This window comes from Hemiscyllium ocellatum, chromosome 30, assembly GCF_020745735.1.
Source record: "Hemiscyllium ocellatum isolate sHemOce1 chromosome 30, sHemOce1.pat.X.cur, whole genome shotgun sequence".
In the NCBI taxonomy this organism is placed as follows: Eukaryota; Metazoa; Chordata; class Chondrichthyes; order Orectolobiformes; family Hemiscylliidae; genus Hemiscyllium; species Hemiscyllium ocellatum.
The window spans coordinates 49,664,364-49,676,726 of record NC_083430.1 but is presented as its reverse complement, the minus strand read 5'-3'; the positions used below and the strand labels follow the sequence as shown (position 1 = coordinate 49,676,726).

Below are 12,363 nucleotides of genomic sequence, written 5' to 3'. Positions count from 1 at the left end.
CTGACTGAAAAAATAACCGAATTGCAGATGGAATAGATTGCAGTGTCACTGGTGGGAAGATGAAGATCGAAGATGCTGAATGAATGAGATACCATTCAAATGGGTTGCTTTGTGAGTTTCATGTGTTGGCGGAGCTGCACTCCGAGGGAGTTGTAACAAGTTGATGGTGGAGAACTAAGTGATGTTAATGGCCCTGAGCATCAAGTGAAGTTGATTAAGTAGAAACAGTCTTAGAGTTGGCCACTGCCTAGCACTTGTCCAGCAGAAGTTTTATGAATGGCTTTTACCCAAACCGTCGATTTTCCTGCTCCTTGGATGCTGCCTGATCTGCTGTGCTTTTCCAGCACCACTCTAATCTAAATACTGACTGGTCAGGTTCCTAAACATCATTGGGAAATATTTGATTTGGATCAGAAGTATGCAGTAGTAATGACATGCTTGAATGTTCCACAGTACATCTCTATGACTCTATTAGTGAGCTATACTGACTGTTCATGATGTAATAAGACTACCTCATGGGGTCCAAGCAGGATTTTTTATAACTCAAACTGTGTACACATATACAGTCCCTAGGAAATAGGAAATGTGTAAGAAACCTTCTTTACTTGAACAGGTAGAATGTGACATTCACCAACACAGTATTGAAGATAAACAGGAGAGATACAGTTAAGGAGAACAATAGAAAAACATGAGGGGCAAAGGACTGTTCAGATACAGAAACATCGGAGAAGGTTTGACATCACAGGGTCTGGTTATATCTTGTTTCTGTGCTCCATGTTCCCTGTAATTCAGTGTGTTATTTTGGAGGGTTGATTACTTACGGTGTAACAGTCAATGCCTGCTATTAACAATTTGTGCTACAGATAGGTACAGAGCAAGTTATAAAAGTCTGTTCCAGACCACTGACTATTTCAGTCGTGAGTATGGTGCTGGAAAAGCACAGCAGGCCAGGCAGCATCTCAGGAGCAGGAGAGTCAAAGTTTCAGGCATAAGCCCTTCATTGGGCTTGTTCCTGATAAAGGAGTTACGTCTGAAAGGTTGATTCTCCTGCTCCTCTGATGCTGTCTGACCTGCTGTGCTTTTCCAGCACCACACTCACGACTCTCATCTCCAACAGTCCTCACTTTCTCCAAGTGACTATGTCAGACAATGTCAATGTCAGAGAAGATCAAAGTTTAAGTACAGATATGTTAATATGATCTGCACACTGGACACATTAATAACCCAGTGATTTGGAAACTGAAATGGGGAAAAGCTGCACTAATAAAAAAATCTGTAGAGCAGTAAAATGACGAGTAGGTGCCACAACACTGATTTGCAAACAGAACTTTTTGTAAAAGAATATCGACTGAAAAATGCTGCTAGAGATGATAAATTCAGAGATCTCAAAACTGTACAATACTTCCATTCATCTTTATTTCAAGATTATATAAATCAAGAGTTTACTTCCATGATGAATTATAAAAGCAGGCACAGTTTTATTTCAAGTTTGATATAGCTTGGGGATATGATAACATACCCACTTGCATTCTACAAAAGTCACATTCCAGCAATAGCTCTTCCCACTTGACTGCAATTTAATGAACCAGAGTGAGGGGAGGTGCATACAGAGTCCTAGTGCATGTTATTAAATGGATGTCTTGCATTGATAAGTTCAGACTATTGTATTAATGTGCTGGGGAAGGGGTCTAACCATGGACAGAATATATTTTTGTTTTACCGAAATGAGAATAAACCAAGCTGATTCAGTTTGGGTTATTAGTAGGCATCAACGAGGCAAATGAATTTGTTGGCAATTCCACTCTTGTTTCAGACTGAACCCGGTCTTTAGTCACCATCATTACTCCAGCATCAATCTCCAGGAGAGGTGATGGACTTGTGGTGTTATTGCTGAACTATCAATCCAGAGCCATGGGCACTGCTGAGAGGACCTGGGCTCAAATTCCACCCCATCAGTTGGCAGAATCTGGATTCCATTTTTAAAAATCTGGACTTAATGATGACGGTGCTGACAGTTGGAAAAACCCATCTGGTTCACAAATGCCCTTGAGTAGGAAACTGCCATCCTTACCAGGTCTGGTTTCCACCTGATTCCAGATGGTCATATCGTTGACACATAAGTGGGCATTTAGGGATGGGCAGCAATGCCCTCATCTCATGAATAAATAAAAAAATCTAAAGTTACCAAAGAAATACAATTCAAAGCCAAGTTTGCTATGTCGCTCAGTAAGAGAATGGCAGATTGAAAATTATGCTACGGTCATGGATTATCCCCATATCCCTAAAATATAACAACTTTAGCCCTGAAGAAATTCAAAAATAACCACAGAGGTCTGGTGATTCTCAGAGAATTCCAACAACTGACAACTTTTTGGGAGAAGAATTTTCACCGGACCTAGCCCTAGATTGTTACCTCGTTATCCTGAGGTTGTCCCATGTAATTTCCAGCTCCTCATCCTGGGCAAACTACCTTCCAACATCAACCCCATTGAGCCATATTTTGCTGAGGTGACATAAAACAAAAAGAGCAGAAAATGCAACGTCTTCTAAACTGACCTAAAGTCCGTGGGAATGAGTGGGGAACAGAGTCTCAAAACAACTCTTAAGGAAAAGAGGCACATTTAATCACATTCTCGAAGTGACCTTGCTAGTTCAGCCCTTTTGATGTTTTTTCATCCTGTTCCAGCCTTGAAGCCAGAGCAAGAACTCAAGCAGAAATCAGGTGATAGTGGGATCATTCTCACTTCCGCATGTGAATGCCAACGTGTACGATGAATAAAGCAAGCAGTTTTCACACCATTGAGATGTGGAAACATGGGGGTGAACTCCAACCTCCTTTCTGGACTGGTTAAACCTTTGAGGCAGCTCTTTCAATACAGGTTCTGCTCTCGGTATATATCTAATTGGTGGAACAAGGCTGAAGTTAATACGCTGCTGCTACTTCTTTTAAGAAGTCTGCTCCCAATCTCCAAAAATCAGCTGTAGATCACTTGATTGCAATGAATGGAAACATGAAACCGTACAATCCCAATTATAGCCTGACTGTTCTTTCTTAATGGTAATAATGTGACTGCATTTTCTAAACAAAGTCAAGTAATTCCACCCTCATGTAAAAATAAGAAGTTACATTTCTCAACAACATGAAATAAACTTTTACAGAACCAGTTTCACACCAAGTGTAACAGTGCATAAGCTAAACAGGAAAATGCATCCTTCCCGTCCTACACCTGCAACATATGGAGGTACAAAAGAAAACAAACATTAGGAGAAGCTTGAATCAGACACAGGATGCTTCTGAGTAAAAAGGAACTAGCACATTGCTCAAACCACATTTTGCAGAGGTAGTGTCAAAATAAAAGTACAGTTTGTCATAAACATAAGAATGTTGGGAGATGGGAACTTTTCAAAACGAACAATTGTTGTTGCATCGTCGTGTCCCAAATGTATGCCACATGATCCTTGCTAATTCCATTACAATATGTTACTTTGATTTTATGTCACTGTAGAACATTCCAGATTCAAGAACTTAACTCTAAAATCTATGAAGGCTGTCAGGAGACATGAACACAAAATAATTCCTTTTATGTAATAAATGGATAGGATTTTCACAGACGTCACACAGTAACACAAAATGAAACGAACAGTGTCTCTCAGGCAGTGTGCTGTGTGGACAAGACCAACACACCAAGTATGTAATACTCTTACATCAAGTGGATGTCGCAGTTCAAACACCAGTGATTCAGAGCTGTAGAATGAAGCGATACCTGGATAAAGGCAGAGAGGGAAGAAACATTTAAGATTTGGCAGAGCGTGTGGAGCCAAGTGTCAATATCTTAGAATAAAAGATCATTCATTTGGGCCGAAGTTGAAAAACAACTTCTCTGGCATTCTCTATTCCAGATGTCCGTGGATGTCAATGATATTCGAAAAGGAGACTGATATAGATCTGGATTCTAAGGAATCAAGGGAATGGGGACAGGAAAGTTGACAAAAAGTTCATCCATGACCTTACTAACGACAGAACAGGCTTGAGGCCTGTGGGACTTGTGCTGGTTCTTAACCCTTTATTCTTGTTCAAAAATTAAATAGCAATTTTCTCCATTTTCTTTCCCTGGAGCTCCTTGCTGGGGTAGGATTTTTACAGTTGCCATTCTCCAGCATTTCAACCAAGTTTTCATGCTTCATGAGACAGTGTTAGTTGATTATTTCTCCATCGAGTCACTACTTGCCTACATGCTATGCCCACTCTCTTGGTGGTGGAGGTGGTTGGGGGTGTGGGAAATGCCACTTGATTAAGATGAAAAATCCTGGCATATTTATCATTTTTCAAGCCACATGGTAGGAGTCCATTACAGCACGCACAGCTGCCTTGACTAAGTGCAGCACTGACAAGACCTAACTTTCTGAGATCTGCTTTATCCTTGCAGCTCAACACCGTTACCAGCTAAGCCACCTGGGGAGCAGATCTGATAGGTGCTAAGGTGCAGCAGTCTTCAATTTGTAGCAGTGGCTGAAGATTTGATTCAAATATCATCAGAGGCAAAAAGAATGGTTGGAATACAAAGTTCCACTGTCCAACTTGGACACTGACCAACTTAGTGACCGCATTAGCAAGTACACACCTCTGGAAAAGAAAAAACAGGGAGAAGCTGCTACACTCAATCCCAATCATCCAAACAGGGTTTTGCATGGATGTAACAGATCCCATGGTACTGTTGGAAGCAGAGCTGGGAATTTTCACCTCGGTCCCAGTTAGTATTTATGCCCCGGCTAACACTGCTTCAACAAACCACTGATACTATCCTTGTGCGGTTTGTGGGAGCTGGTACAAATTAGCTGCTGTGTTTCCATTACCACTACACTCCCAGGCTGTAACGAACACTGCGGGAAGAGCAGGGGGCAACAGAGGTAATTTTTCAAAGTTCTTTAATGTAATTATAAAGTAATGAGTGCTTTTACTATACACCATATTTGTAAATAATGACTTTAGGATAGAAGTTTAAGATCACTTTCTTTATATCATGTATGTTCTTTCGAAAAGCAGCACCCATCTAAAACGTTGGAATCTGCAGAGGCAGATGATGTTAAAAGGGGATAGGAGATGCCAGGATCCAAGCTTGGCCACATCACTTACCAGTTATGATTCGTGTGTTAGAATGGCTGACAGCTTCAAATCAACAATTTCAGAATCTGGTGAACTGCTCCCACTTTGATCACTGTAGGTATCTCTGGAGAAAGCAAAGTTATGGGGCATTCATTAACGTGGAGCTTTTTTGTTTTCCTTTTACACATATACACCAATCGTCCAACCCCAACCCCGAGCACAGGATTATTTAGGGATTAACAGCAGGACACCCGAACGTTGGCTGCCTTCGCCCACAGCAGCTGCAGCACATTAACTGCTAACATTGCCAAGATTTGGAGATGCCGGTGTTGGACTGGGGTGGACAAAGTAAAAAAATCACACAACACCAGGTTATAGTCCAACAGGTTTAATTGGAAGCACACTAGCTTTCGGAGCGACGCTCCTTCATCAGGCGATAGTGGAGGAATCAATCTTAACACATAGAATTTATAGCAAAAATTTACAGTGTGATGTAACTGAAATTATACATTGAAAAATACCTTGATTTTTTGTTGAGTCTTTCATCTGTTCGAATACAGTGATAGTTTCACTTCTTTCATGTGTAAATCACAAAACCTTTTATTAGAAGTTGCATTCTCGGGTTAGTTGTTAACAATGGTGATAGCTAGACAATATGTTGAAAGTGTTAGACCCCTGTGTTCTCTGTCTATGACCTGATGTTTAGATTGATTCTAATCTGAAAAGTGAGATAACCGAGTTTTACATAAATTCATGCAGTTTTTGAGCTCAGAGTTCTACATGAATGTATGCAGTTTTTTAGCAAAGTGCAATGTAACTCTGCAAGTACAAATTCAACCCACAAAATATATGTGTGCATGTGGGTGTGTGTGTGTGTCTGTCTGTCTGGGGTGGGGGTTGTGAGTGTGAGAAAGTGTGTGTGGGTAGTGAGTGCAGAGTGTCTTAACTCTGTGAGGGGGTGCATATGGGTGTCTGTGTGTATGTTGGGAAGGAGGTGGAATTGGGCAGTGCAGGGTTCCTGGACTCTGAGGTTGGAAGCTGTGGGAAGAGATCTCCTGAGGTGATGAGGTTCTGTATGGTCTCGGAGATAATGGTTTGGTGATGGGGGGGTGGGATCATGGTCGAGGGGGTGGTAGGAGGAGGTGCCTTTGAGTTGACAGTAGGAGGCCTCATCACCTCAGGGGATCTCCCACCCACAGCTTCCAACCTCATAGTCCAGGAACCCCGCACTGCCCGGTTGTACCTCCTTCCCAAGTTCCACAAGCCTGAGCATCCCTGCCGACCCATTGTCTCAGCATGCTCCTGCCCTACCGAACTCATCCCAGCCTACCTCGACACTGTCCTACCCTCCCACTTCCTCCAGACCAAAGGGGTAGCTATGGGCACCCGTATGGGCCCCGACTATGCCTGTCTCTTTGTTGGTTACGTAGAACAGTTGATCTTCCGTAATTACACCGGCACCACTCCTCACTTCTTCCTCCGCTACATTGATGACTTCATCGGCGCCATCTCATGCTCCCGCGAGGAGGTTGAGCAATTCATCAACTTCACCAACACATTCCACCCTGACCTTAAATTTACCTGGACCATCTCTGACACATCTCTCCCCTTCCTGGACCTCTCCATCTCCATTAATGACGACCGACTTGACACTGACATTTTTTTACAAACCCACTGACTCCCACAGCTACCTGGATTACACCTCTTCCCACCCTACCTCTTGCAAAAATGCCATCCCGTACTCCCAATTCCTTCGCTTCTGTCATATCTGCTCCCAGGAGGACCAGTTCCACCATAGAACACACCAGTTGGCCTCCTTCTTTAGAGACCGCAATTTCCCTTCCCACGTGGTTAAAGATGCCCTCCAACACATCTCGTGCACATCCCGCACCTCCGCCCTCAGACCCCAGCCCTCCAACTGTAACAAGGACAGAACGCCCCTGGTGCTCACCTTCCACCCTACAAACCTTCGCATAAACCAAATCCGCCGACATTTCCGCCACCTCCAAAAAGACCCCACCACCAGGGATATATTTCCCTCCCCACCCCTTTCCGCCTTCTGCGAAGACCGTTCCCTCCGTGACTACCTGGTCAGGACCACGCCCCCCTACAACCCACTCTCCCATCCTGGCACCTTCCCCTGCCACCGCAGGAACTGGAAAACCTGTGCCCACACCTCCTCCCTCACCTCTATCCAAGGCCCTAAAGGAGCCTTCCACATCCAAAGTTTTACCTGCACATCCACCAATATCATTTATTGTATCTGTTGCTCCCAATGCGGTCTCCTCTACATTGGGGAGACTAGGCGCCTCCTAGCAGAGCGCTTTAGGGAACATCTCCAAGACACCCGCACCAATCAACCACACCGCCCCGTGGCCCAACATTTCAACTCCCCCTTCCACTCTGCCGAGGACATGGAGGTCCTGGGCCTCCTTTACCACCGCTCCCTCACCACCAGACGCGTGGAGGAAGAACGCCTCATCTTCCGCCTCGGAACACTTCAGCCCAGGGCATCAATGTGGACTTCAACAGTTTCTTCATTTCCCCTTCCCCCGCCTCACCCTAGTTCCAAACTTCCAGCTCAGCACTGTCCCCATGACTTGTCCAGACGTGTCCTACCTGCCGAGCTCCTTTTCCACCTATCCACTCCACCCTCTCCTCCCTGACCTCTCACTTTCATCACCTCCCCCACTCACCCATTGTACTCTATGCTACTTTCTCCCCACCCCCACCCTCCTCTAGCTTATCTCTCCACGCTTCAGGCTCACTGCCTTTTTCCTGATGAAGGGCTTTTGCCCGAAACATCGATTTCGCAGCACTTTGGATACTGCCTGAACTGCTGTGCTCTTCCAGCACCACTGATCCAAAATCTGGTTTCCGGCATCCCCAGTCATTATTTTTACCTTACTGTCCTATCCCCCCTAGTCCAGGAACTCCCCACATATGTTTGAGACACCACCCACAGCCCCCATCTCCTCCAAGACTTCCAGTTCCCCAGTCACCAATGCCTCATCTTCACCCTGGACATCCAATTCCTCTACACCTCCATCTGCCATGACCAGGGGCTCCAAGCCCTCCATTTCTTCCTCTCCCGATGTCCCCAACAGTACCTTTCCACCGACACTCTCAGTCGTTTGGCTGAACTGGTCCTCACCTTTAACAATTTCTCTTTCAAATCCTCCCACTTCCTCCAGACCAAAGGGGTAGCCATGGGCACCCGTATGGGCCCCAGCTATGCCTGTCTCTTTGTTGTCTACGTATAACAGTTGATCTTCCGTAATTACACTGGCACCACTCCCCAACTCTCCCTCCACTACATTGATGACTGCATTGGCGTCACCTCGTGCTCCCGCGAGGAGGTTGAGCAATTCATCAATTTCACCAACACATTCCACCCTGACCTTAAATTTACCGGACCATCTCTGACACCTCCCTCCCCTTCCTGGACCTCTCCATCTCCATTAATGACGACTGATTTGACACTGATTTTTTTTTACAAACCCACCGACTCCCACAACTACCTGGATTACACCTCTTCCCACCCTACCTCCTGCAAAAATACCATCCTGTATTCCCAATTCCTCCACCTCCGCTGTATCTGCTCTCAGGAGGACCAGTTCCACTACAGAACACACCAGATGGCATCCTTCTTTAGAGACCACAATTTCCCTTCCCACATGGTTAAAGATGCCCTCCAACGCATCTTGTCCACATCCCACACCTCCGACCTCGAACCCCACCCTTCCAACCGTAACAAAGACAGAACTCCCCTGGTGCTCACCTTCCACCTTACCAACCTTCTCATAAACCAAATCATCCGCCGACATTTCCACTACCTCCAAACGGACCCCACCACCAGGGATATATTTCCCTCCCTATCCCTTTCCACAAAGACCATTCCCTCCGTGACTACCTGGTCAGGTCCACATCCCCCAACAACCCACCCTCCCGTCCTGGCACCTTCTCCTACCAACGCAGGAATTGCAAAACCTGCACCCACACCTCCTCTCTCACCTCCATCCAAGGCCACAAAGGAGCCTTCCACATCCATCAAAGTTTTACCTGCACATTCACCAACGTCATTTATTGTATCCGTTGCTCCCAATGCGGTCTCCTTTATATTGGGGAGACTGGACGCTTCCTTGCAGAGCACTTTAGGGAACATCTCTGGGACACCCGCATCAATCAACCCCACCTCCCTGTGGCCCAACATTTCAACTCCCCCTCCCATTCTGCTGAGGAGATGCAGGTCCTGGGCCTCCTCCACCGCCGTTCCCTCACCACCCGATGCCTGGAGGAAGAACGCCTCTTCCTCCTCCTCGGAACACTTCAACCCCAGGGCATCAAAGTGGACTTCACCAGTTTCCTCATTTCCCCTTCCCCCATCTCACCCCAGTTCTAACCTTCCAGCTCAGCACTGTCCCCATGACCTGTGCTACCTGCCTTTCTTCCTCTCTGACCTATCACCTCCATTCACCTATAGTACTCTATGCTACTTTCTCCCCACCCCCACCCCCCTCTCATTTATCTTTCCACCCTGGAGGCACCCTGCCTCTATTCTTGATGAAGGGTTTCTGCCTGAAATGTCGATTTTCCTGCTCCTTGGATGCTGCCTGACCTGCTGTGCTTTTCCAACATCACTCTAATCTAGACTCAGATTTCCAGCATCTGCAGTCCTTGTTTTTACCAAGTTTCAATCGGTACCTCCTCATCCTTCTAAGCTGCATCAACAACAGATCCAGATTCCTTGACCCTTCCTCATATGACAAACCCTTCATCCCTGAGATGATTACTGTAAACCTCCTCTGGACCCCCTTCCAACACCAGCACATACTTCCTTCGATACAGGGCCCAAAACTGCTCACAATATTCCAAATGTGGTCTGACCATTGCCTTATACCACCTCAGCAGGCTGTTTATCTAATCATGGCTATTGTATCCTAGCCATGAAAAGCATTTATTTTATTTAAGACTAAATTCTAAATGCTGATGAATGTGAGAAATTAACACTCTGCTGCTTTTCAGCAGTCAGTCCTATTGTAAGTGGTTCAACCAGCTAGGACAGCGATTTGTAATGCAGGACAATCAATATTTAATATTCAGACGCGAAGAACTATAACATGTCAAAAGCACAAATTTCTTTTCTGTTCTGAAAATGCAGTTTTTGAAGATTATAATAATTATATTTTTGACCAGTCGGGTACATTAAACTGTGATGTAAATGGATATTCGTGTAATATTATTCCCAATACACTTATTATGGGCAGGCTGCCTATTTTCAGGGAAGCAATAGTTTCACATCACTGATAGATTTGACAGTAATCCAATCCCATTTTCAGTTATGTCAGCATGAAAATTATAGGTATATATGTGTCCAGCTTCTTCTCTGCAAATCTGATTGAATCACCAAATAACATCCACAAAAATATGAAGATTAAACAGACACTTAATCCTTTAATATCAGCACCATTACTTTCAGGTCAAGATGTTGAAGATTGTAATGGATGGTGTGGACAGTAGGGAGCAGAGGGGAGGTGCTGAAAATGTCAGAGAAGGGGAAAGATGCGAATGTTGAGCAGTGGGAAATGGTAAGCCTTGTTCTAAAGAAGGGTCACAAAAGACGGAAACATTAAATCTGCTTTCTCTGCACAGATGCTGCCAGACCTGCTGTGCCTTTCCAGCAATTTCTGATTTTGTTAAGGGTCAGGGAAGTACAGAACCCACTGACATGCAATAAGAGTTGTTACTTTATTTTTACAGTTTTGTCCCACTGTCAGTACATCGAATTCACTGCACAGAAACAGTCCATTCAGCCAGAGTACTCAAAGCTAGCATTTAGGCATCTTTCCATCCTGTACCCTCCAAATCTAACAGTATAATGCTCTATTGCTTTCTCCTCCTGTGTTCCTGTGAACGATGTGAGACCGATTACAATGGCTGTTCCATAAGAAAAAATCTTTTCTTAACCAACCACAGATAGTAGAAATACATGGAAATAAAAAAAACTTAGTTGTGAACACAAATGGCCAAAACATTTAAATGCTACGGCACCTCAGGATTCTGCAGTGGTCCACAGTCTGAAGTAATATCTGCTTTTAATTCGTCCAGCCAAAGTGAACAATGTCACATTTTCCCACATTTTACTCTGTCGGAGATATGGCTGGCTATTCCCTCGACTCATCCCTATCCTTAGGGCACCTTTGCAAGGTACCTTTGAAAACGTAATCAATTAGAAAGTTGGTAACAAGACCATAAGATACAGGAGCAGAACTCAGACCATCAGACATAGGGACGGCTCCGCCATTCAAAAATGGCTGATAGGTTTCTCAATCCCATTCTCCTGCTTTCTCCCAGTAATCCTTGATCCCCTTGATTATCAAGAATCTATCTATCTCAGTCTTAAATATTCTCAATGACCTGGACTCCACAGCCTTCTGTGGAAATGAATTCCACAGATTCCCCACTCTCTGACTGAAGTAGGTTCTCCTTATTTCCATTCTAAAAGGTCTTCCCTTTACTCTGAGGCTATGTCCCCGGGTCCTAGTCTCTCCTACCAATGGAAATATCTTCTCAACATCCACTCTGTCCAAACCATTCAGTGTTCCGTATGTTTCAATTAGATCCCCTCTCATCCTTCTAAACTCCATCCAGTATAAACCCAAAGTCCTCAAACGCTCCTCACATGTTAAGCTTTTCATTCCTGGAACCATTCTTGTGAACCTCCTCTGAACATGCTCCAGGGTAAGTACATTCTTCCTGTGATATGGGCCCCAAAACTGTGCACAATTTTCCAAGTGTGGTCTGACCAAAGTCTTATACAGCCTCAGAAGTACATCCTTGCTTTTATATTCAAGTCCTCTCAAAATTAATGCCATCTTTGCATTTGCCTTCCTAACTACTGACTCAACCTGCAAGTTTACCTTGAGAGAATCCTGGACTAGAATTCCCAAGTCCCTTTGCACTTCAGACTTCTCAAAATAGTCCATGCCTTTATTCTTCCTACCAAAGTGCATTCCCATGTTGTAGTCCATCTGCCACTACTTTGCCCACGTTCCTAACCTGTCCAGAACCTTCTGCTGCTTCCCCATCGCCTCACTGCGACCTGTCCCTCTTCCTATCTTTATATCGTCTGCAGACTTAGCCAGGATGCCCTCAGTTCCTTCATCTAGATTGTTAAAATATAAAGTGAAAAGTTGCAGTCCCAACACTGAGCCTTGCGGAACACCGCTTGTCACTGACTGCTATCCAGAGAAGGACCG

The 12,363-nt window shown here is 44.7% G+C and overlaps 1 protein-coding gene across 2 annotated transcripts in view; it reads right to left on the bottom strand.

Annotated features, from left to right (window-relative positions):
* Positions 1 to 1,394: 1,394 nt before the first annotated feature.
* ctps1b (CTP synthase 1b) overlaps positions 1,395 to 12,363 on the bottom strand; it is a 60,173-nt gene continuing 49,204 nt past the window's right edge. For both annotated transcript variants that reach the window (XM_060847316.1, XM_060847315.1), the window contains exons 18-19: positions 5,135 to 5,228; positions 1,395 to 3,764 (exon numbers count right to left, since the gene is read on the bottom strand). In XM_060847316.1, the coding sequence (XP_060703299.1) occupies positions 5,138 to 5,228 (91 nt within the window). In that variant the 3' untranslated portion in view covers positions 1,395 to 3,764; positions 5,135 to 5,137. The remainder of the gene's footprint in view (positions 3,765 to 5,134; positions 5,229 to 12,363) is intronic.